General features: G+C 42.0%; 1 protein-coding gene across 1 annotated transcript in view; it reads left to right on the top strand.

The window, feature by feature from the left end:
* Positions 1-26,970, top strand: part of COL25A1 (collagen, type XXV, alpha 1) — a 450,407-nt gene that overhangs the window by 338,979 nt on the left and 84,458 nt on the right. The window contains exons 10-14 of the mRNA XM_015426262.1: positions 3,287-3,322; positions 5,800-5,826; positions 7,576-7,620; positions 23,542-23,586; positions 25,550-25,696. Coding sequence (XP_015281748.1) covers positions 3,287-3,322; positions 5,800-5,826; positions 7,576-7,620; positions 23,542-23,586; positions 25,550-25,696 — 300 coding nt within the window. The remainder of the gene's footprint in view (positions 1-3,286; positions 3,323-5,799; positions 5,827-7,575; positions 7,621-23,541; positions 23,587-25,549; positions 25,697-26,970) is intronic.

The following is a 26,970-nucleotide window of genomic DNA, read 5'->3' as shown; positions in this document are numbered from 1 at the left end:
CATGTAGCTTGCCTTCAATTAAAACAATTTTAAAATGCTTTTTAAAAAGGAAGATTTAATTTTTACAAAGAAAAAATTAGTATGTTGCTTTGTTCTTATTTAAACTCTTCCATACAAATTAATATTGAGATGGCACGCTGTAAGGAAATGAACCATTAAACAATGCAAGACATTAAAAAATTACTCTCTCACACTTTTTTCCTTTAGTATCTTTCGCTGACTGTATCTGTGTTCTTTAATTAGTCAGTGCTAAAGGTCCTTTTTCTGAGCAATATCAGGGTTTGTTTGTTTTTAAATTTAAACATTTATGACAGACATTTCTTCTGAAAAAGAACACAAGTTTACCCAAAGCACAATAATAACGTTTCAAAAATCCATTACCATGGTTTCAGTTTCGATCAGACTTCAGTTGGTCAAACCCAAGTCTGATATTTAGAATTCTACTAAGAAACCGTGTTTTAACATTTTATTCCGAAGCATTTATGCTTGTGGACATTTTCTTTAGTGAAGATGAATATGTGTCTAACCGTTTCTCCTGAAACTTACACTAGTTCACTGCCAACCCTGAGCTGGGAAATCCCTAGAGATTTGGGGATAGAGCATTAGAAGAGTGTGTTTTGGGGAAGAGAGGGAACTCAGTAGGGGTATAATTGCCATAGAGTCTGCCCTTCAACGGAGTGAGCTCCCGTCTCTAGTTCCAGCTCCTGCCAACCTAGCAGTTCGAAAGCAAGAAATTGCAAGTAGATAAATAGGTACCACTTCGGTGGGAAGGTAACAGCGTTCAGTGCGCCTTGGTGTTTAGTCATGCCAGCCACATGACCACGGAAACGTCTTCGGACAGTGCTGGCTCTTCGGCTTTGAAATGGAGATGAGCACCGCAACCCTAGAGTCGAACTCGACTGGCTTTCGAACAAGGGAACCTTTACCTTTACCTTTTTTACTACCCTTCAAAGTGGCTGTAGTCTGGAGATCAGTTGTAACCCCGGGCCCCACCTGTTGCTGGCAATCCCAGGGTACTCCCTGCATTAAGAGTTTGTGCACATGTTATATTTTCATGTTGTCAGGGAACTGGGCAGGTGCCAACTCTGATTGCAGGCCCTTGTGGGGTGGAGGAAAAGAGTTCAGGAGGCCACAAAGGCAAGAGGTCCTTTTAAAAAGCCATCAGCCAATTCACAATTGATGGATGGCAGCTCAGCTGACACGGCAGGACAAGGCCTTACTGCTTGGCAGGTTCCTTTCCTCTGATGAGGATGCTAGTGCGAGATAAGAGAGACACTATTAGGGCATGCGGAGGTTGCAGTAGTACCTTTAAAAGGGGTGGGGAAGGGGGGCACTGAGGAATTGCTGGGTTCCTGCTGTCGGCTGTACAGCAGAGGAGGAGGAAATGAGTGAGCCAGAACCCCCTCCCTTCTCCATCAGGTCTCACGAGGCGGGAACCATATAGCTTCATTGGCCCAATAAGTGGGGCCAGGATGTGCCTGTGGCACATGTTGTTTGATCCACAAGGTTTTCATTTTGCAGTAAGGTAGCTGTTTTAATAGATATAGGTTCTGTCTGCCTCTGAGCATTTACTAGAAGACATTAATTAAAAGAAACTTATTTCTGGGTTAAAAAAAATGCAAAGTGCATGTGCAGATGTTTGCAACATATGAAAAGTAAATGGGTTCTCCTGTCTTAATTGTGTGAGGTCATAAGGGCTACATATAACATTGGTTCAGTGCCTGCCATCACTTGCAATGGATTGTTAGTCAGAACTGCTAGAGGACAAGGACTCAGTTCTGTTTTAGCAGTTAGCATTTCTTTGTAGCTTCAGATTCTCTTTCTAGAGTAGAACACACAGCAATGGTGCAAAAGTGCTCAAAAGAAGAATAAAAGAAAACAAGTCCGCATTTTTAATTCTCTTAACCTATGCTGAGTGTGTTGGTTCAAGCTAGCGTTTCCTGTCAGTCTTGCCCAATCGTGCTCCATACCACAGTCCCTGTCCTGGCATGGCTTTTGGGGGGTCACCAAGGACCTCACCTTCTTTTTTCACCAGTTGAAAAGCTGAACAAAGTTTCAATCCTGTGGCACCTTTAAGACCAACAAAGCTTAATTCAAGGTGTAAGCTTTCGTGTGCAAGCACACTTCTTCAGATACAGAGAACAGAATCTCTTAATGGTTGGAGAGATTCTGTTCTATGTATCTGAAGTGTATCTCTTGATTTTGGATTTCCACCATCAAAATTCTCCCATCATCTGGAGCATAAACTTTTTCGTGGAATACGTTTTCTTTAACTATTATTGCCACTCCGCTCTTCTTTTCCCTCTTGTCTGAGGCTACAAATGTTTTCCCTAATTTTTTATTTAGCAAATATTTCTCATCTTTTTCACGAATATGTGTTTCTTGTAAACAAATTATATCCAGTTTCTGTTTACCTAATTGGTGGAAGATCCTTCTTCTTTTTTGTGGTCCATTCAATCCGTTTACATTTACTGAGAGTATTCTAAGTTTCCCTTTATCCATTGTTCTTGCTATTCTGTTGGTGCCTTTTCACCTTTGTCCAGTGCCGCGTTCCAATTGGAGATTTCCTTCGTACAACCTGACTTCTCTTCTCTTTAGGACCTTAATTGTTGATTTGAATCTTAGCACCTTGTAACTTGCCCCATACAAGCTTGGAAGAAATCTGATGACTTCCTAGATCTGTTGTTCCCTCTGCAAATATGGTATAAAAGTACATCTGTAACACTGAAAAATAAAAGCATCCTTATTAACTGAGCATGAAGGAAATGTTTATACCATTAGGAAAGCAGAGATCTTCTTCCCTTAATGATCTGCAAGAAAGGAAATGCAGGAAGAACGTTGGGGGGAGTCTAGTTTTCGTTTGATCTTCATGACTGGCTGGAAAGAATTAGCCATGAAGCTCCTTGTGGAATGAATATAATTAACTACAACTGTGTGAACAACAGAAATCGCAGTCTCCAAACTGAACACAGCACGGACACAACCTTTGCTGGGTGTGCAACAATGTGATACTTAATGGAGAGTTTGACTGCTTTTCCTGTGGCAAACTAAAGGGCTGAGAAGCAGGATTACCTATTTATCATCTCATTAAAATGTATATAGTTTTCACTGCTACCAGCGACCACTTATGTGAAATGACAGAATTCGTACTAAGATATAATAGCTAATCATGAAACAGTCACATAAGCATTAATGGGCATGTCATTATACTATAATGAAGAGACTATTGAATACAAAATATGAATGTAAATACCATTGTATTGATGTTGTTAACATTTTTTTTAAGGGAGAGCCAGGAAAGCCAGGGGAACCAGGCCTGATGGTAAGCACTAAATTCTTCAATTTACCAGGAACAATTCAGAAGAAATCTTTATTTTCCTTTTCCTATACATGTTCTTTTGCTACAGTATCCTGAGCCCTAATTGTAAAACCCTGAACAGTTACAAGCAGAATCATTTGGCAAAATCAGTCAGGAAAGGTGACGTAAGCATTCTGTTTTGATATCCTTAATAAATTATCTTCCATTTCCAACAAATGGAAAAGAAAGTTGTAACCCAAAGATTTTTCTCATCTATTGGAAAGGGTGTCATTTAGAGTAACATGCTGTTAATAAAAGGAATTGTCCCATGATCGTTTGGAAAGGTGCTGCTGAAATCCACTCCATGGTTCGGCTCTGACTCTATGGGCTAGATCCAAACTAAATTGGCAATTTCCACTGATTCCCCCTTCCTACCACAGATCACCCTGGTGTCTTTTGTCAGGGCCCCCTATCCCCCAGGAGCAGTATTTTGTGGAGCTCAGTGGGCTGTAGTGAGAAGGGGGAGACATGAAAGTTTCATTCTGCGACTGAAAAATTTAGTCTGGATGTAACACAGTGTATACTTGCTTTTAGTCCTTTAGGAGGCCTGTGAGTAGATTTTTACAACTGAGCTTCTGGTTTCAAGGGCCTGTGTTTGTGTTTCCACCTCGCCCCACCCCAACATTGTTTCCGGCTCAGTGTTGTTCTGTCCTTTAAACTAGACTATAAGAAAACACAACAGTTGTTAAACATTCTTCTCTTATCCAGGGGTCTACCAAAAGTTTTTATAAAGGTCATTGACAGCTAGTAACTTGGGTTCAAAACTGAGAACATTCTTAGCTATATTATTAAGGGTGGTTAACAATTCTCATAGTTTGCTGAGTGGGTATAAATACCCTCAAACAACCCAGTGATAATGAAGCATAAATACAACATCATTATCTTGTAGTAAACTGAGAAGATTTCAGATTCTTTGCTCACAGATGCAGGTTATGCTGAAATAATTTACATACATGCTTCCATTTAACTATCCAGTTAAGTTTGGTGTATTAATAGCAGCAGTCCCATTGTTCTCTGTGGGAGTCTGTTGAAAGGTGGTGCAGCAGAGAAACTCATAAATAGATCATGATCAGGTCATCCGCAAAGGCTTCATGTGGCTTGGAGTGCTAACCCTCCTCCCCCCCCCCACATGCCCAGTTCTAAGAGATACATCCCTTAAAGGGGAAATGGATGCAATTTAGCTAAACTCGGTATGCTAGAAGTTTGCAGGGTGAGGAGTACTTGTCAGTATTAATACCTTTTAAAATGGACTATCAGGAGAGGTTTTAATTTCAACTGGCATAGCCTATCACAAGAGCTGGAGGCAGCTATTGTGCTGAAAAGTTATTCAAATAGCACAAGGTTTCAGCAAAAATATTTTTTATAGAGGGCCAGTTGGTTTAGTAACATTTATAATCAGTAAAAAGCTTAATTTTAAGGGCAAAACGTTTAGCAAGCCATACAAATGTTCTTGAAATCCAGGTTTAAATACTCTTTTAGATTACTCTTTGCACTTTTAACTATCTCCCCCAAGTTCATGAACAACAATGTGTGGATACAGATGTTCATTTCACCACCAAGTCAAGCAAGAAGTATATGTAAAAGGCTACTGTATCTTCTGACTCCCTACATTCTCCATTAGCAACCATCAGAAAACGTGGGAGAGACCTGCCCTAAGAGCCACTGAGATACAGTTGATAGAATGCCAGACTAGGAATGGGCAGCCCTGGATACTTAAATGCCCAGTCAGCTATTAAGCTTACCTTTAGGCAGTCAATGGACAAAATTGCACATGACATTGGGAGTGAATATTTGGATCTTCTGGGTTTGTGTATGTGTGTGTGGGAGGGCTACAATATAAATCAGGCTGCACCACTGGAGAAGGAGAATTCTGTGTCCCAGTTACATTTACCTGATTGAAGAAACTGAACTGGGGAAACCAGTACAGGGAGGGGTGAATTGAGGTGGAGTCTGCCATTTGAAATTAGAACAGGTGAGCTGAAAACCAGAACTCTGGAAATGCGGAAAGAATACTCTGTTGCCTCTTCCAGTGACAAGTTGCCCAGGCTAACGAAGGCAGCAGATCTGAGAGTCTGGACATTCTTCAGTAGCACCAAATCGCTCCTCCAGCATTACGTGAAGTCCTGAACTGGAGGGATCATGGACTGCTATGCTGGGGACAGATTTGTGGCTATCAGAGAACTAGAGTCAGGGTAGAATAGAGACAGAACAGGAGAAAGGAAGAGTCTGAACCTTCTAGTGTGTAGCTAATGCTAAAGAGTGGGAAAAGGAACCGTTGTACTTTTCCAGAAAAAAAAAGTTTTACTTTTCTTTGATGTGCAAAACGTCAGCTGATTTGGGTCCAGCTTAGGAAAGTTTGCACAATGGGACATTTTTTAATTGGTCACTTAAACTTAAATTGGCTTCATTATTATGCTAATTGAATTGTTTTCCCTTTTCAGGGACCTCAGGGGCCTCCGGGACAAAAGGTATAGTATAAACAACAGTGCTGTGAAAGTGATTACAGTCTCTAGTGCCAAATTGCAAGCAGTAGGAATGAAAGGAATTAGCTACTGTAGACCACATCGAAGTAGTTAGTTTAGTCTGTGAGCTCTGTTTTCCCAAAATACAGCCACATAATGTGAGATCCCCTAATTTCCATCACTGCCACCAAGCCTCCCACCACAGTGCCAAGCAAGACTGTTTTCAATCCATCTGCTGAACTTGCAGGTTAAAAGGTTACTATAATTTTCTTATTCGAGCACCGGTAAAATCATGAAACCAAATTTAAAACATTGTGGGAAGTGTGGCTAGAGTTTCACATGGAAGATGTGTTCTTATTCAAGTAGATCGCTGCCATATGACCCCCTCCCCCCAAAAAATGACCAAGAGAAACAAAGGATTCTAGGTGTTTCTGATAAATGATGGCTGGTGGCCCAGCTTGTGTGTCTTCTTTCTGCAGTAACCTGAGACCTGACTTCCTATGAATGCTTCCAGTATTACTTACACTCATCAAGGTTGACGGCTGAAGCTAGATAGAATGAACCCACAATTTATGGACTGCACCATTAGGCCAATACTAAATATATCAGCAATAATTTTTTTAAAAAATTGAATGGCTGTTTGCCAGTGAGTAACCAACTTCCTGCTGTCTCCAAGTTAAAGAAACCTACCCTAGCCAATGTGTTTTAAAATCTGACTTTGAAAGATAGGATATTTTAAATAGGTGTTTCATAAAACTTGGCATTCAAGAAGAAGGTCAAAGAAGCTGTAAAGAATAATTAGCAGCACTGCCAGTGAGAAAGGCACTGATATCACTGATAACTTTTCCTGTTCCTCTTTTGTTTAAAAGAAGTAGGCATTTCAGAACAGATGTTTAGTCACTTGTGGGACAATGTGAGAAAATGTTTGGAAATGAAAGATAAGTTGGTGATTTCCCTTGAAACTTGCTCATGTGCTGGTTCATACTGCATGGCTGTTTTCTTTACATTTTAAGCTGACACTTTTTGCTCATGTGCTGGTTCATACTGCATGGCTATTTTCTTTACATTTTAAGCTGTCACTAAAAACCTGTGAAGAGCATCATCCAAGACTCCATAGAAGTAGTTCAAGTTGTGTGTAACAGGTTTTTCTGCACTGTTAATACCCTTTTCAATACCCTTTCCCCCCACAGATTTCTTAAAATGTCAGTTGAAGCCACTGAACTGATAACGTTTCCACAGGTTGCTTCATTTTCACAAGTAGAGAGGGAATTCTTTTGTTTTAGATCTTCAAAGCATTAAAGATATCATTGTTGATAGGAATGAACATCCTTCACACAATAGCAAGTAATAAATGTAAGGGAGCAGCCTCCAACTACAGAGATCAATTCCCCTGGAGAAACTGGCAGCTCTAGGGGATTGACTCTATGGCATCACATCCCCGGTTGAACTCCCCCCCCTCCCCAAACTTTACTCTCCCCAAGCTCCAGGAGAATCTCCAGCATTTCCCAGACTAGAGTTGGGAATGCTAGGTGCTTTTAAGTAGCATTGATTCTGTAATGTTTAATGTTCTATCTATAAAATCACAAGGATTGTGTAAATAGCAATAAACATGTAGGTTATATTTTAGAAAATTTCAAAGGTTGAGTGAAGTGACACAGTTGTAAGATATTATAAATCAAAACATTGCATGTGTAATGAGTTGTTTGTCATCTACTTGTTATATTTTACATAGCTCAAATATATTGTTCTCTGCAGGGCTCTGTCGGTGCAACTGGTGTCCCAGGAATGGACGGACAACAGGTGAGCTCAATATAAGATGGTTTCGTTCTTTGTTTTGTTGCAATAAAAATATCTTTTTTGCATCTTTGGTTAATCAGATATTTTAAGCATTCAAACAAAAAAAGCCACTGAACAGTAAGATAAATCATGAGTTTGGATCAGCCAGCAAATATTTTTGCACATGAAAATTAGATAAAACACTGTGATACTAAAAACAATAAATAGTAGGTAATAAAAATGGCTGCCATCCAGCACACTGTTAAGTGCACATAAATCTAACTGAAATCACTGCGTCTTAGGAACATGGAAATTAGCCTTTTGATAAGCATTCTAGTAAACTGTGACTAGGATGAAAATAAAATGTATCTAAAAATATACACAAGCGTACTTGGCAGGAAGTGAGCTAGAAAAGTAAAATAAACCTAACTCTGGAAAGAAATAATCTTGGCTTAGGTCACCAATGAAATGGTTTGGTAGTTCAAATGTTTCAGCTGCACCACCAAATTGTTTCACGATCCACCATGACTGGCAGCCTGCATTCAACACGGACCTCTTACTAAAACAGCAGGGGTGTTTCTCATCAACACTCAGACTGTTGGCAGAGCTGGTTATAAACAATATGTCTAGCGTGACAGTAGACAAGACTATGCATCTGTTGTTCCCACAAACACTATCTTTTACAGCAGACTCTTTAAAACATGCTGGGATTGGGAGTGCCATAATATAGCTGAGTCACTGTGCTTATACCAGGTGAGCCATTGCACACAACAGTGTTAATTACCTAAATCCTAGACTCTCATGCCAGAAACTGTTAAAGTGCAGCTAAATTGTTTTATTTCTGATTAGATGTTTTGTTTAAAAAGGCAGTCTGTAATGCTAGAATTTACAGCAACTGGTATGTGATTCTTGGCTAATAATGGGAAAATATTTTAATGGCTTGTACTGTAGTTGTAACGCTAGTAAAATATGAGCACAAATTTGTTGTAGCTTTGAGGAATGTGTTTCTTTGACATTTTGTCAGGTTAGTATAAAGAAAACCACTTAGCATACTAGCAAATTCTTCCATACTGTCAGAGAAATCTTACCTTTGCCTCTGTTTTTTTCTGTTCAGTTCTGTTGAGGGCACTATTATGCATAGGAAAAACACAGAAATCCATCTTAATCACTTTGTTCTTTCCTTTTATACGACTTTCCCCCCCTTAATCTTCTCAAACTTGCAGTCACAGCTAGACCCATGATGTAGGGGATGGTGCACTCGTTTTGCAAAGCTGATTTAATCTTCCTTGTACCAGTGCAGTTGTCATAGCCTTCCAGAATAGCACCCCATGATGTAGGAGGGTCCTGCTAAAAAGAATAGATTGGTGAATCCCTGTGTGCTGCCATAAGCACTTTGTATTCATACATGGGGCTCTCTGGAACCCAGCCTCTTTCAGAATCATTGCTAATAGCCATCAATAAGCCTGTTCTTCATTATCCAATCCTTTATTAGAACAATCTAGTTTACTTATTACGTATTGGTTAAAATATCTGTACTCTTGCCTTTACTCTTAGCTGAAGGTGACTTAGAGGTAATAATTAAAACTGTACAGATTAAAAGTAAAGAAGAAAACCAAATACCTCCCTCCCCCTACCAAAAGATGTGCATTGTTCACACCTCCTGTACAGATTAAAAGTAAAGAAGAAAACCGAATACCTCCCTCCCCCAAAAGATGTGCATTGTTCACACCTTATCAAAAGCCCTGGCAAACACAAGCTTGCAGTGCCTCCTCAGTATCTCCAGTGAGGGATTCCTCTCATCTCTTCAGTGAACTTATTCCTCATGGGAGCCATGAGGGAAAAGTCCCAGCCTCTGCTTGATGCCAGCAGCCTGAAGATGGTAGTCAGCACATGGGAACATGTGGAAAGATTCAGTCCTTCAGATACGTGGGCCCAGGCCATGAAGGGCTTTACAAGTCATATAACCAGCTCCTTGAATTGAACTGGTGGCCAGTGTAGCTGTTTCAAAATAGGCAAAATGTGTTCTCACTAGGGTGGACCCAGTCATCCTTCAAGTAGCCTTTGTCTAGCCTAAGAGACCTTCCTCCAACTTAATTGAATCTTCTTCCAATGAAAGAGCCAAAGATGGAGGAAGGCTTCTTAGACTGGAGCCAAAAGGAAAGTCAGGGTATAAATATTTCAGTGAATAAATAAGGAGAGAGTTGGTGAACCAGATGGACCAAAGTTGTTGGACCTTGTACTAACCTGCTTTACAAACAGCAAATATGAGCCTTCACTACATCTTGTGATAACTAATTCCATAAGTTAATGTAAGCATTTATTGTAATGAAAGGAAGGGGACAAAGATATCTAATAGCCTGATTGTATAAATTAATCTTCATTCCTTTCTGGGAAAACAGATCAAATAAATCCTGATTTGTTCCTCTGTCATTTTAAAATATAATCTTACATGAGAGAGGCAAGTATAGGCTTGAATCCAGCTCAGCTTTTCCATGGGCAGAAGGATCTTCCAGAGCACAACTTTGTCACCTCCCCTTCCCCACCACTGCAGCCCAAAATGTTCCCTGAAATTGTTATTCGGAAAGAAGTAGCATTGGGGGGAAGAATTTGGACTGCAGTGGGAGGAGGAAGGTGTGCTACATGGGCAGAAATCTTTCCAACCATGGAAATGCTTGTCTGGATCCAAGCCATAATCATTAACCAAAGAAAAAGATATATTTCACAACCAATAGATGTACTTCCCAAAAACCTGCTTACACTTACTGTCGTTCAGAATAAATAAAATATATGTTAGAGCCATACAGAATATTTATAGTTCAAAGATATTTTACGGCTTTTTGTCTTGACATTTTCCTGTTATTAATACCCTATAATATATTTTCCAGTGTGTAATTCAAAAACTCTCTTGAGTGGTTATTTACTTCTCATAAAGGTGTCAGTGCGTTTTAATTTTGTTTGGGTGAGAGAGTTTGGTTGACAGAGAAAAAAATGATATACACGTATGATGATTTTGCCATCTCTCACAGGGTTTCCCTTTATCTTCTTTCTGGTTGAGCAGCCCTTTTTCCTTTTCTTCTTTGTTTTTCTCTAGCCAGGTTTTCTCACCCAGTCATTTGAATGTATATTGGTAAAAGCTGACCCAGCCTAGGGAACTGAAGGGAGAGCCTAAAATCCTTCTTATGTCCTGGTTTGCTAATGGCACATGAGACACTGATGGTAGTTCAAAATTAACACACTGTTTGCGGGGTTTAAGGAGGGATAGAGGGTGAGGCGTTGGAAGGAATAAACACACACACAACCATTTTTTGGTAAAAATGTGGCCACAGCTTATTTTACTGAATACAGACAAAGCAATGGAGCAGCATAGGGATGGATCCAAGCATCAGGCAACCTGCCTGCTGCCCTATGAACCCCTCCCCAGCCCCACTGCTGGGGGATAAACAATGGAGTGACAAAATACTGAGACACATGTTGGCGCTGGCCTCTACATGGGTCCCCCTGCCCACCTATTGGTGGAAGCCACCCAGCAGCCCCCACCTGGGCATGTGGCTGAGTGGCTCAACACCCCAAGGCCACTTATGGGAGCCTACAATACAGGGAAGGCAGGCACAGCCTCCCCCCAAAGGGTCCATCTCAATTCCCAAAGTGCCAAAGAGTGGGGGACTTCCATGCTCCACTCCCGCCAAAGCGCCTAAGCCTAAACCTGTAGCCAACAAAACAAAGAATCCCATGAAATTAGATATCCATGCCCCACTCAGAGAGGTGCATGCCATCACCCCAAAATAGAACAGGCTGTCTAAATGAAATATCAGAGTGCAAAATAATCTCCCTGCCAAGAGGACATAGCCTTGCAGACCTTTTCTGGCCAAGTCCACTTTTTCTGGTGACAGCACCCCCCTCCATTCACAGCACTCAACATTGCTCTGGGAAGTCTTGTGTGTCTATGGCACTGGAGGTGCCTTGGCTTGCAGCCCATTAACCTAGGAGGTACCACCTGACACCCCACCCTTCTAAAAGCACCCCAGGTGCTATTAGGGGCACTATCGGATGCATGGGACCAACCCTATGTTACCACAGGATCGAGACACGGCATTTTGCTGCCTTAGACTGATGTACAGCTGCACCCTTTTTAATGTTAGCGACTATTTTTGGAGGTATGGTTAAAAACAACTGAACCACAGGTAAACTTAGCTCCATGCAAAAGCACTCTACAGAACTCACACTTGCCTGTTACAATACCAACAGAATAGACCAAAAAACAACCCACTAGATTAAAGCAGTTTAATTTATATGTATTTAATATTTATTATTATTCACTAACACAAACAATTACCCAGGGTTTTAAGTATTTTCTCTTATTATCTGCAGTGCTTATGAAAACCTGTTTCAATGACATTACTGTATGTTAACCATCAATATAACCATGAAATAAACATGCACCAATACACGTTAAAATACTGGGGGGGGGACAAAATGGCAAGCAAAGCGTACCTGCTTAACTGAGCTGCCGCCGAACTGAACCCCAGGTGAAGGATATACCAGTTAAAGAGCAAGCCATGTGACCTAAACAAGAAGGAAGGATTGGATTTATACCCCACCCTTCACTTGGAGTCCCAGAGCGACTTACAAACTCCTTTCCCTTCCCCTCCCCACAACAGACACTCTGTGAGATAGGTGGGGCTAAGAGAGCTCTTTCAAGAACAGCTCTGATAGAACTATGGCTTGCCTAAGGTAATTCAGCAACTACATGTGGAAGAGTGGGGAATCAAACCCAGTTCTCCCAGATTAGAGTCCATGCACTTAAGATGCTGGCTAATTTATTTATATATATATCCATCAAAGTGCACTATCAAACTACTGAAATATATTCTGTTGTAAAAGCAATGGTTTAGATGGACAATAAAACAATCACTTTTTTATTTTTATTTTTTATTTATATTTTTATTTATATCCTGCCCTCCCCGCCATTCGGCAGGCTCAGGGCGGCTAACAACATATATAAAAATACATTAAAATTCCATTAAAACTGTCAATCAATATAAAATCATACAACTTATATTAAAAGATGGCGAATCTTCGGATCTCAACATAATTTTTCTTAAAGATTTCTGTCTATTTAAATAGTGAATTTATTTTTTGAGATAAGGTCACATGTTTATTTTATTTATCTTAAAAATTTCTACTTGTCCTTCCACCAGACCTTGGCTATAAGGGTGGCTTACACAATTCACAGAAATAACACAACCAAATAAATTTAATCTGCAGCGAAAGCTGTTAATGGCCAGTCTTGTGTACCAGTATTTTAAAAATTGAATTCATGGATTCTTGTTATTCTTATGTAAACAGCTAATCAAATAATATCAACAATGTGAATAACTCAAAACAACTAATATGATAATAAAATAAACCACCAAACTACAGATGGCAAAACTATAGAGAAGGCACTAATTCCAAGAGTCATCAATTTAACACCCAGAAGCAGGAGTGCCTGAAGAAGGCTCTTCAATAAATATCTCAGCTGACAAACAGATTCATATGGAAGAAGGTGTGTGTTATGCCCTCTTTCAAGACTATTTAGGGCTTTCAAAGTCAAAACCAATTTTGAGTTGTGCCCAAAAGGAAACTGGAAGTGGGCAAGATATGTGCATTACAACGACTTCTGGTTACTAATCTTGTCACCATATTCTGGACTGGCTGGACCTCCATCTATAACCCTTTTCCAGGAGGGGACACAGCTAGCATACCTAATAACTATGAGCTACAGATGTCACGTGCATCTATAAGCAATGCTGAGCCTTATTGGAATTCCAGTATGTGTTGTATGTGTTCCTAATCTTTAAGGGGGTGTGGAATCCCATCCAACACAGGCTGAATACCTCTTCCATGGTAATTTTAAACTGTTTATCAAGTGTTCCCCTCTCTTGTCCAGATGCAACTTCAGTTTACCACCACAAGTTAATTCCATTATCTGTTCACAACATCCACAGCTTCAACTGATATAGATACTCTCCCAGTGGTTTCCTGTACTTATTGAATTGCACTGGGGACAAAATACAGCCCTGATGGAATTCCGTAACCTATAGACCACAGAGTAGAACAAAAGTCTCTTAACTACACTTTCTGGAATCATACTGCCTACATAATGGTTCTACCACTTAGGCACAGTGCTTTCTAATTCCATCAAGAGACCTAGAAAAATACCATGTTGATAGTATCATGTTATTTAGTGGTGCAGAAGAGCCTGTTTGTCACTTAGTGAAAGTAATTTATTGGCATGAACAGAACAATGTCAGCTCTAAAACCCAACTACAAAGTCATAATGGTCCCGTTCACACTCACCGATTTGGTCCGGGAGCGGGACAGTTTGGGGCCGGATCAAACCGGCGCGATCACACCACAACATCTGGGAAGCGTCCGGCTTCCGTACCCAAACTGTCCCTTTCCCGGGATGAGCCGGCGCAAACTGAACCACCTACCGTGGGTGGTTCAAATGGACGCGCCGCGGCAAACCGGACGTTTGATCGCTGGCACGTCCTTGCGCCGGCACAACCCCGGGCCGGAGCCGAACTGCGCATGCTCGGACATGCGCAGTTCGGCCGGCCCCCGGTTAGGGCTCTGCGTTCTCCCCGGCGTTTGATCGCGCCGGGGAGAAAAGGCGGTGCGGCCGGGGGATCCGGGGGATCCCGCCGCGCCGTGTCAACGTTGGCGCGGCTTTTCAAAGCCGCGCCTTAAAGAGGCCGTGTGGCAGGGGCCAATGAGATGTTTCTTGATAATATGTATCATCCAGGAATGCTTCAAATGGCTCACTACCATTTATTCAAGTGCTTTCCCCAAAATAGGAGGTAAAGTGACTGATCAGAGTTAAATAAATCATTAGGGGCTAAGGAGTGGTCCTCCTTGGAGATACCCAGTACTACTCCATCTCTCAGCTCAGTGAGACATTAAGCTGGATCTGGCTGATCGCTCCTCCACAGCAAGAATTTATCAATAGCAATGATGCACAACGTATATGGTTCTTCCCTTCTGGTCCATGCTAACACTCTGATTCTATAAATTTACTATAAAGATAGTAAACCTTAATTAGCAGCACCTATCATGCCTCCCGTGGAGGTACTGTGGAGGTTCCGTGGGAAAGGAGAGGTGCCGATCGCAGAACAATCCCGCGCGCAAAAACGAAGTGCGCGGTGCGGCAAACTGGAAGGGTTTTTTTTTGTTTCCACCATGATTGCGCATGCTCCGTTGTGTGCTTTTGCGCATCCACAAAGACTAGAAGAAAAAAAAAACTTTTTCACCAGGGAACATGGGCGGGCGCCGGATGCCACCGGAAACGCGATCAGACGCCCGCCCTTGCCCCGCGGTTTCCGGAAACTAGTACCTCGGAGGTACTAGTTTTTTGCCGCGTGGTTTCGGCAGGAAGCCTCGTTTGAGCCACGGGAGTGCTACACTTCCCAGATGTGCCGGTGAGATCGCGCCCGGAAAACCCGCATGTCTTCCGTCTGACTCGCATGGCTAATGTTCCGTGTGACCGCAGCCCTTAATTAGCAGCACCTATCATGGTAGCTCAGAGGTTAAGATGCTGAACTGCAGACCAAAAGGCTGGTAGCTCAGCAGTTTGAGACCCTAGTGCTGCAGGATGGAGTGAGCTCCCATCTCTGGCCCCAGCTCCTGCCAACCAAGCAGTTCGAAAGCAAGAAATTGCAAGTAGATAAATAGGTACCACTTAGGCGGGAAGGTAACAGCGTTCCATGCGCCTCAGCATTTAGTCATGCCGGCCACATGACCACAGAGAAGTGCTGGCTCTTCGGCTTGGAAATGGAGATGAACACTGCCCCCTAGAGTCGGATTTGACTGGCTTTCGAGCAAAGGAAACCTTTACCTATTGTCATCGATGCTTGCTGGGTGACCCTTGGGCCTGTCACACAGTGTCAGCCTTTGCAGGGTTGTCATGAGGATAAAATAGAGGAGAGGAGAACAACTTAAGCAACTTCGAGTCTCCATTGTGGGCAAAGGCAGGGTATTAATGAGGTAAATAAATAAATAGTAACATCAGCATACCAGGACTTTTAGTTAGTTCTGCAGTTTTTAAAATACCCAAAAACAAAATCATAAATATTCTTTGTTTCCCGTTACTGTCCTGAGAAGTTTGTTCTATTTTTACAATCTCAAAAGCATTGAGCAGTTTCTGTCTTGGAACCGGATGTCAGGAAGCCTCTGATCTCTTACACAATCAGCCACTGCCAGTAGGCTCCTCACATGTTATATAGATTACAACTAAAGGATCAGGGCCATAATTTATACTGATGCCAAAGAGTTAATAATGTGCTCACACACAGGTGTTCTTTTGGAACATTAGCCTTCTGTGCCTGGCAGCCACTCAGTATTTCTAGGCAAAGTTTTGCTGCCAGAAGGTTAATCCTTCAGATAGGATAGGAAGCCAAGGTTCTGCCAGTTTTGTGAGATGCAGTGCATTGTTATGCAAGATGTGATGTCAAATGAAGCTGGAATAACTTTACTGCCTAGCTTAATTCTCCTATTGTCCGTTGCAGACGTCTGTTCCTTTGCAGTCTTAACCTAGAGTTAAGGCCTTTTGAGGAATCACTGTTTATGGCTTCAAAAAGCAGATGCTATGAATTGAAATTGAAGGTTGTTGTGTGCTGCTTGCTAGTGATTACAGTCTCAAGCTCACAGTTTTTGCTGGTGTTTACTATAGACAATGGAATGCAAATAGAAGTTTCTTGAGAAGACATATTGTTTAATGGCCTAAACCTTTAAAGCGGAATCCCTCAAAATGTTATTTTGGAAAAGGTCTATGGGCTCTAAGCAAGATGACTTCTGTTACTGTCACTTCGGTAGAGTGACCATAAAGAAACCAAGATCACACCAAAAGTGACATCATGGGAGGGGGAGTGCTGCCAGTTCCTCCCCCCTTTCCACCCCATTTTCCCACCACCACCCCACTGGCTGCAGGGAATGGAAACTGCCAGGTGAGAGTTCACCTGCCAGAGCAACCCTAGGCTAGGAGATAAATGAGGTCATTGTGTGCAGGGCTACTAGGTCTCTTTCTATAGCCGGAGACCTCCTGGCAGGCCCGTTGCTACCATGGGGCCCATGGGGCCCGGCCCCCTAGTGATTTTTATGGGCCCCACTCCCTGAGCCTTGGCTTACCCTCCCCCCTGGGCCCCTGATTGCCTGTTGCACAGTTACAGCATTGCACTCACAAATATGAGCTGGCATCTCCCTTTTTGAGCTCATCTGTGATGAGCTGAGTCTCTTTAGGACCCAGCAGCAACCGGTGGTTAACTGAGTCACACAAACATTGGTCAGATTGCAGTCGCTGCAGCAGTTCGCTCTTCCTGTTGGATTTTCTGCACCAGGCTTCAGAAAAGATCATCGGCTCAGGGAAGGAGTGAGGGAGGAAGCTTGATACCCGCTCTCCTTTTAAAAAAAAATATGGCAGCATTCCTAGACCTCTGAGGAGCCTTAGTGTGCAGCGCTCTTCAGTCTATTAGCATTGGGATTCTGACTCGCCTCGGAGGAAGGCCAAGTAGACCCCCCCTTGTCCTGGAGCCTTTGATTTAATTAGATGGTGGGCCCCCCAAGACCCCCTCCCCATAAAATCTCTAGCTACAGGGCTGCCTCCTGGTGGCATCCCCTGACCCTCACTGTGCCTTGGTAGGGTGGACGGGGGGAAATGAGACAAAGATTGCCATTGGGTTGACAGTGCAATGTCATTTCTAGGGCAAACTCGGATGTCACACCATTTACACAGCACTCTAGCATTCACCAAAAATTTTATGGTTACCACAAAATAACTATGATTACTGGCTGTGGGGACATATTTCTGATTTAAAAAAACAAACAGTAAAGGCATAGAGTTTCCAGTGATTCCTAGAGCTACCCTATACCATTTTTTAAAACCAGAAGTGATGCAACGCTGTGTTTTGTGTTTTGTTTTTGATTTCTGCAGCAGTGGGCTATGGGAGCAAAGGAAATGGGACCCCTCCAAGGAAGTGACATCACACTATTGACATGGTGGCCCCCCATATCCCTGCTCCCGGTTTTAATTTTAATATATAGGCAAACTTGAAGTTTATTTATCAGGATTGGGATTTATTTATTTTGATGGCTATTGATTATGCATATTGATTGTTTGTGTCTGTGTAAGTGTGTGTGCTTTCACTATTTTGGAAACCACTATTATGGTTTATGGAACTGTTCTGTAAAGAACATTACGTACTTTTAAGCATACCTTCCCTCCAACTACTCTGGTCTAGCATTTTTAGCTTCCTGGCTGCAGTTAGCAGTGTGCTGTAGGATTGGTTGTCTGTAAGTAATTGTAACCTTTGTTTGGTCTCCAGTAAAATTAGTTGAGACTTCATGTTATCTTTGTGTGAAGTCAATACTTAAAAACTATGCATAAAAGAATTATTTCTGTTATTTCAAGCAATATGTTTCCCTTGCAACAGTTTCCCTTGCAACAAACATCTAAAATATTTAAATTCGTTTTAAATTGATGTTTTATACTTTGTTATGCTTTGCTGCTTTTCAGGCTGCTATGTATAGCAGAAGTGGAATATACATTTTTGAAATAGTATTATATAAGAAATATGGTTGTTTCTGTTGTAACAGCCAGATAAGCCGCCAACATATTTCTGTTCTTTTAAAATGTGGCAGTAGATTTGGAGTGTGTGAATGCTCAGATTTACTGTTGCCCTTTCCATGTTTATTTCTCATTGTGCATTAATATTTATCCTTTAGTATTACTTATCCCACTAGATAACACTCCTTCTATTCCCCCCCCATAGAATGTCTCTGTGTTTGTATAAATTAGACTACTTATAATGCAGTTTATTAAATGTAAACTCAAAAGGAAGAGAGACCGCTTATAGCTCACAAATTCTGTGACAGGTTTTGTGGGCCAGCTGAGTATTGTTGAAAAGACTTCTCACTTGTGAGTAGGCCAAGCCAGATTTCCCCACCTTAAAACAAGTAATTTAAAGTTTGATAGCAGGTGGGGAAGGGAGATGAAAAGCAAGTTGAACAGGTAACTTAACACCATGTTGAAGAAATGAAGTATGAAGAACATATGTAAAGAACTGCTCTCCACTGGCTCTGTTGGTTATATAGTCTGCAGTAAAACCGGCTTTGATTAAGTTGAGGAACAGGCAAACTCTCTAGTTCCTCAATCTTAAAATGGATTACTTTTTAGTGACTGAAACATATAGCTATTCTTTCAGACCTTTCCTTTTTGGGGTTAGGATGATATAATCAGTAGCTACAGAGAGGCTATACATTTCATAGGAACCATATTGTGTCCTGAAAGATGCTCTGAAGGATAGCAGAAGAGGGCGATAATTTAGAAGTTCTATAAACCCTCAGGCCTAATTTTAAAATGATACTGATAAGGCAAATTGGGTTGCCATCCACCTGATAGGGGCAGGTTTTGGGGGCTCCAATCCACCGCCGGGTGGCTGGCTAGGGAGCCCTGGCCCCGAAGAGCCCACCATGCCTGATGTGGCCGGTGTGATAATGTCACCCGGAGGTGACATCATCGTGCTGGGGACGCTCTAGCATTTGACTATCGAGTTTTTGGTCAAATGCTAGAATGTCTCCTGCACAACATGCCCAGTGCAATGATGTCACTTCTGGGTGATGTCATTGCAGTGCATGCACTTTGCCTTAGAACCTGCACCCTCATTGCTGTAGCCCGTAGATGTTCTAGAATATGTTGATAGTGGAATAAAGCTTTATTTTGTTTAAGAGACAGAGACTGTCTTGATTCCTACCTTTGGGCCTTTCTGTGCCCATGTTACCAAACAATCCCATTTGATGGCCCTCCTGACATCAAATTGATGAGAGGATTGTGTTCCAGGAGGTAATGCCGGAAAGGCCTCTAGAACTCTTAAGAGAGTTGAGGAGCAATGCAAGCTCCCACAGGGAAGGATGGGTTTCCATTGGCCAAAACCAAGCTCCACCAGTCTCTGGGCAGGGTCGCACCTAGCTTACCTACTTGCTGTCTAGTTGCACAAGCTGGGAGATAGAGTAACCTGACTGATGTCAGGGTGGAAACAGTGAGTAGTCTTTTTCTTTCAGTTAATTTACAAATTCCTATTTTTCTGTATAGCTGTTGTGTCCCCCAAGTATGTATCTCAACATCATCTGCAGTAGCCTTTGTTTAAAAAAAGATTAACCTGTTATAAAAAGGAGTTCACAACACAAAGATAAAATTGCAGACAAGCTTGTAAACATCATGATGGAAGCATTTGTTTTAAGCCTCAGAAGCCAGAAGGCTGGTGGGAAAAGAAGCACATTTTTAAAACTCTTATTTCTGTGCATATTTAATGGTTGAACCAGTGTTTTCATCATGGGTTTTGCAGTTCCAGAGTAGAAATATTATGCATTTTAATATATCTACCAAGCTGACAGTGATCTGCAGAGTAATAAAAATGTTGGTGATAAACTAAACATTATGTCTCGTCCAACATTTGCCAAAGGAAAATAGACACACTTGTTTTATGTTAAGTGAACAAGGAGATCATTATTTGGCACTGAGCATGTCTACAAAGGAAGTCCCTCCCAGGGCTTTGGTGTCATACAAAAAAAAATTAAAGATAATTTCATAATGTACATTTCCTTGCAGCCCACAAAGGACATTCTTCCATTCATATATTGTACATTTTATCAGCATATGATTCTATCCCAAAATATAGTCCTTTTAATTTTAAAAATAAAATCAGTCCATACTAGCAAAGGATTAGATCCAAACAGGTTTTCTGCTAGGAGGATGATATATACTTTTCCACCAAAAAAGACTATGCTGAGAATCATGGGACCTGTATGTAGGATAGCCCTTGTGGGGTGTGAGTTATATTACAGAAGGGAATTGGATGAGATTGTGTGAAGAAGCTGGCTGGATCTAGCCCAAAATTGTGATTCCCACGTCCTCAGCAAGATACAGCTATCAGGTATGTGCCAAAATTTAGCACATGCAAGTGGCTTAGATCCTAGAGAGGATTTCCATGGATGGAAGAGGACAATTTTTACTGATTTCCCTCTTTTTGCTGCAGACCTCTGACCCCTCTATTCCACACTGTTCTTGGTATTTTGGGCTGCGGCAGAAGAGATCTGTGCTCCATGGATGGAAATCCCTTCTATCCATGAAAATTGTCCATGGGATTCAAACTAGTCTCTTCTATACATTGAAAAAATATAGAGACACATTTACAATATTAGCAACTCTGTAATCAGAATTTTCCTCTATCCAAAGCTAGCTCTACAGTTTCAGTTTCATGTGTGAATGTATCATTATCACTGAATTAAGAAAAAACCCATAGTCTATGGCATTGAGACAAGATCACACTGTCAGCAATCTTTATGTTCATACTATATAGCCCATTATCAAACTGTAGGAGTACTCCTCTCCTGACATATGGGCTTCATTTTAACCACATTTTGCAGAAGTCAGAATGGCTGAGCGTCAAAGGTCAGATTTGTATGAACAGAACTGATCCACAGTGATGTATTTTTTGTGTCATAGAAAGGCACAGATTGATCACTGGATTTTCCCTTAAGGCTGCTTACATGTTTGATTATTGCTCACTAGAGTTGCAGCATATCATTTCTCCTTAGAATTTAGTTAAAAAATAAAGAAAACAAACACAAACTTCAGAATATGGCAGTTTTGTGGACACAAGGGTGCTTGTTAGGTGTACAACAAAACTGATTGCATCCACAATCTTAACAATACTACTGGCAGTGAAGGACTGTTGTGTACTCAGAGAATAAAACTGTTCTATCATGGTTAGGGTTGCCAACCTCCTGCTATTACAATTGATCTCCAGACAATTAAGATCAGAGCCCCTGGAGAAAATGGCTGCTTTGGAAAGTGGACTCTGTGACATTATATCCTGCTGAGGTCCCTCCCCTCCCCAAACCCCGCCCCCCAGGCTCTACCCCCAAAATCTCCAGGTATTTCCTAACCCACAGCTGGTGTACTTAAAGGATTAGATTACAAAATCAGAATTGTCAGTATGGTGAATTTAAACATAACCATGGTCTAAAAACCTGTGATTCAGTAATGGGGTCTGAGAGCCAAACTAGATGTGAAAGTGTTCCCAAGCCCACCATGGGATACCTCCACAATTTTAGGGATGAAATTCCCTCTGTTTCGAAGGCAAAGAAAAGGGAACAGAAGCCTCCCCCAGCCCCACCCCACAGTCCTGATCAGGGGGAATTTCATCCTTAAACAGAGGGAATTTCATCCCTAAAATGGCAGAGGCATCCCCATGGTACACGCGGAGATGCTGACACATTTAGTTTGGCTCTCAGGGAACTCTTTAATAATTTCTCTCACTTCCTGCCACATTTTTAATTAAAATACTGTATAGTATACCATTCCTGAATTTTGTGTCTTTTGATACTCTCAAATGGTTACAAAATATTCCTCACAGTATTTAACATCAAAACCTTTAAAACATTTCCAAATAAAATAAAGGTACTAATAAGCCCTACTTTCTAGCAAGCATTCTAGCTAATGTTTTCAAGTAATTTATCCCCCTCCCCAGCTTAATGCTAAAATAGTCTGCTGGGACCAGTTCACTTGAAATAATGCAGCGTTTGTAAAGTGAAGTAGGGAAAACAAATTACCATCCAGCTTCCCCTACTTAAAATGTTCTTTTGTAATGCCTTTGAATGTTTTTCTTTGATATGATTTTTCCCTTTTAATGCTTTGAAAGTCTCCTGCTATTTTCAAGCAAGAGCTCCTTATTTTGGCAAAACTGAACGTGCAGGAAGCCATGTCTAGGGAGAGGGGTATCATGGGATTTTGTGAAACAATGAACTATCTAATGGTACCTTAACTATACGGCAATAAATCTGTTGACTTTTAAGGTGGAAAAAGATTCTTGTGTTTTGCTACTGTAATGAAACATGGTTTTGAGCAGCCTTCCCTGTGTGACCATGCCACTGTTAATCCTGTGAATTCCTGTTAGGCAGAGAAGAGAGAACTGGGGAATCAGCACAGACTGTGCAGAGGTGCTTTCTGGGTAGCAGTGGCAAGCCCGTAGCCAGGATTTATAAATTCGAGGGGCCTTTAAATAAGTCAGGGGGCACCTCGCACAGACACCTCCCCCTCAAAAGGAAGAACCACAAATAAAATAAAAAATTGGAAGGCCAAACCAGATGAGCACTGGGAGCACCAGACATGGCACTGCCAGCCAGGGCTGGTTACTAGTTCTGATGGGACCGAGGCAGAAAGTTTCCAGGTCTCCTCTTCTACCCACAACCAGGTCTCCTCACACATGCCCTCCTTCCCTTTCCCCCACCTATATGCCTCCCACTTGCTTGTGTGTCTTCCCCTGCCTACATGTGAACTCTCCCACTGCCCATGCTCACCACTACCTGTAGCCCTTTTCCCAGTGGCACTGGGCAGTGAGTGTAGCTGGAGTATGGTGGAGAGCTAGCAAATAAGTGGTGGGTGGGGTGAGAGCAGTGGGCTCCGCCAGAAGCCCTGGGTTCTGGCAGCTGCCCCATTTCAGGTTGTGCTGATGCCAGTCCGGTTCCCAGCAATTGTAAAAATGCAATTTACAGGTGTGCAGGGTCAGGGCGCCTTTGAAAGTTTAAACCTTCCCCCCCAACCACCATTTTCTGTACCTGGAACAGCCCCAGGGAGCTGCTGTATGAGAATAAACATTTACCCCTGTCCTGCATATAATGGTTCCAATCTGAATTGGGCCCCTGTGCACCTAATAATGGACTTTTTAAAATCACTGGGGGGGGACTCCAGATATGGAATTCCCAGTGCAAATATGGTTTGATCCAACTCTAATGCCAGCTTAACAGTGGTAGTAAAGATCATACTGGCTTGCTGTCCTTGTGGTGTATGGTGTTTTATTTGTCACTGGTCTATGATATCGTTCATTATAATTTTTCTTTATGCCGTTTTAGGGTGAACCTGGTGTAATTGGAGAGAGAGGACTTCCTGGGCTTAAGGTTAGTGAAGAAAATCCTGATTAATTTACCTTATTTGTGTGTATAAAACAATGGGTTTGATCTCATTTTTCAACATAACAATAACCTGTGTGGCAGAATGCTGAGAACAACTTCTCCTACTGAGTTTTTTAGTTGAATCCAAGTCTGCAGCATCCACACCCAACACTCAACTCACTTTTGTTGTTCAGTCGCACAGTCGAGTCCGACTCTTCGCGACCCCATGGACCAGATCACGCCAGGCCTTCCTGTCTTCCGCCGTCCTCTGAAGTTTGCTCAATTTCATGTCCGTTGCATCTATGACACTGTCTAACCATCTCATCCTTTGCCGTCCCCGTCTTCTTTGACCTTCAATCTTTCCCAGCATCAGGGTCTTCTCCAGTGAGTGCTCCCTGCTCATTTGGTGGCCAAAGTATTTGAGCTTCAGCTTCATTATCTGGCCTTCCAGGGAACAGTCAGGGTTGATTTCTTTTAGGATTGACTGATTTGATCTTCTTGCAGTCCAAGGGACTCTCAAGGGTCTTCTCCAGCACCATAGTTCAAAAGAATCTATTCTTCGGCGCTCAGCTTTCCTTATAGTCTAACTCTCGCAGCCATACATGACTACTGGGAATACTATTGCTTTGACCATGCAGACTATTCTACCCTATATTGTATGCTGCCTGGGTTGGATCAAAATATACCCTTACACGTGTACGATATAAAAAGCTCCTTCAGACCTTGAGCTAGAGTATGCTAGTCTAAGCTGGCAGGAGTACCGTGCAAGGACTAAAATGAAACTGGGGCTTAGTTTGACCAAGAAAAGTGGCCTGGTGCATTCTTCTGCTGCTCATGCACAATTTCAGTTAATGGCGTAGCTTGACCTTGTGTGATTGCATCAGCTGTGCCAATGTCTTTCAAACGCACATTTGTCTCTCAACAGAATATGTGTGCCCTGTTGCTATTGACAGCTAATCAGGAAAAATGTTAAAAGTATTGGCTTGCTCTTTGTTCATCAGGAAAGAACATAGGCCTTTGGGGAACCATCATTTCTCACTTTAGAATCTAAATGATGACACTTAATGCTTAATTAGTTTCCACAGCACTGTATTTTAGAATTGCCAAGAAATCAATAGCCATCAAATGGGATTTGAATGAGGTAAAGTAACTAAACTTGTGCAAGATGAGCTGTCAAAGTTGTGTTTTGAGAATGAAACATTGCTTATCAATGTGCTAGTCAGTAATTTAAACAGCAACAATTTAAAACTTTCTTTCATTAGATTCTGAGGATCCTGAGCTGTGCACCAGATTTGAAAACATGAATAGAAATTAAACAATTTAATCTGGGCCACCACGCACTGTTTTAGAATCCTAAACTACCCACATGTTCATCAGTCCGTTCCTCCAAAATACAAAAGGCTTACTTTTCTGTCCTTGTTCCTCATACCGTCTGTTTATTGATCAATCAAGTTTTATTGCATGTGCAATATTACTAATAAAATCAGTCCTATATCAATCAAAGAAATCCTCTCTCTAGATTGCACATTAACAGCTAGGACCACCCCTGCGGTGATTCTGTGTGTCCAATGCCACATCCCAGTCTAGACGTGGTTATTGTGTTGTGCCAACGAATGGGGGAATTGCTCCACTACATCTGAGGTGTTTTTTTTGTTCCCTAGCAATTGATGGGCTAGGAAGCAAAAGCAGCATCTGTGTTTAAGTGAGAGGAGGAATGATGGGAGAATGTTCTGGTTGCATTGGACAGATGGGGGGAAAACAGGTGGAAGCCGTCTGGCTTCATAGAAAGAAGAGGCTATGGCCTCATTCAAACGTCATAAACAAACCTCTGTTTTTCTGAGATAGGCCAAGATATAACTTGTTCTCATGCTTGAATGCTCCTTCCCACCTCCCCTCCCACATACGGCGTGGTTGAAAGCTTCCTAGTTTGTGATGCCATTGATCAAATTCTGATTTGTTGTGAATGTAGGCACCTGAACATATTGGAGTTGGTTTCATCCTCATACGGTTTAGAATTCCAGTTTTGGGGAGATTCAAGTACCCTTTGAATGAAGGCTTTGCAAGCCTGGAAACTTTCAGTGATGTTCTGAGCAAAAAGGAAGAAGGGGGATGGCAGGTGTGAGGGAGCATTTCAGCATGACTAACTGATTAATATAGGGTGGGTGTGAGGAATAGCTAAAGATCCCCCTTTTTGCTGGCCCTGCACAATAGCTAAGAGAGGCTGAGATGTGCCTGGGAAAACATGGAATAGCTGTAGAGCCAGGGCCAGCATGTGGGGCAAGTTTCCACAAGGCCAACTCTCTTGTTGGGCCTGTTAGTATGCCATATATAGAAAGTATATGTCTTATTGATATATGCTGTGTTTCTGTCCATCACAGGCCTTGATGTAACTTATCTCACTCTAAACATTTGAAAGAACAGGTTAAGATGTTTATTATCATCAGAACTATAGATGGAGGGAGTGTGTGGAGGTGGAAGTTCAAGGTCCGAGACTTCTAGGATTCAGGATTCATGCAAACAGTTATAAATGGTTCCTGAGCTCTTTCCATATCAAGTGTATAGGGTGAATGCATGCAGGACCAAGTATGCCAGCCCAGATCTTTCTTATGTGCATATGTTGCATGTGTGCACAGATATATCCATATAAACCATGACCCTGAGGTCAGGAAGGAATATAGAATAGGAAGTGGGTTCATTTGGGACCAGTGCTTTCCCCCTTCTTCTGCTATGCACATTGGCCTGTACACTGATACATTAATAGGGCTAGAGAAACAGATAAGCAAGGACAAGGTCTGTAAACCTACCTGCATTGTTCCAAAAGACCAGACAGCTTGTTAGGGAACTGACTGACACCATCAATAAGACGTCTGTAAACCTACCTGCATTGTTCCAAAAAACCAGACAGCTTGTTAGGGAACTGACACCATCAATAAGAGGTATTGAAAGACACAAGTTTCAGTGACATTGTCAACGAACTGAAATATAAAGGTACTAGGAAAAAGGTCTGCTGTGGAAATAAATACAACGGTCTCTAGAAAGAGGCTATGGGCGGGTGCCCCGGCCTTGGACACTCAGTGTCAATTTGCTGTGGCGACCTCAGCAGGGTATAGACACTGAGTCCACCATTTTCTCCAGAGGAACTGATCTCTGCTACCTAAAGAACAGTTGTAATTTTGAGTGATCTCCAGCCCTCACCTGGAGATTGGCAATGATGGTTCCCCAGAAGGGAATTGTTGGTTTGGAGGGTGGAGTCTATGGCTTTGTACCTGTCCGAGGTCCCACGCCTCCTGAAACCTCACCCTCTCCAGGCTCCATCCTTCACATCTCCAGGAATTTCCCACCTGGAGTTGGCAACCCTATCTCCTTCCCAGCCAATCATCAACCTACTTT

The sequence above is a fragment of the Gekko japonicus genome, unplaced genomic scaffold (assembly GCF_001447785.1).
Source record: "Gekko japonicus isolate JY-2015 unplaced genomic scaffold, Gekko_japonicus_V1.1 scaffold173, whole genome shotgun sequence".
Classification (NCBI taxonomy): Eukaryota; Metazoa; Chordata; class Lepidosauria; order Squamata; family Gekkonidae; genus Gekko; species Gekko japonicus.
This window is presented reverse-complemented; position numbering and strand designations above follow the sequence as displayed.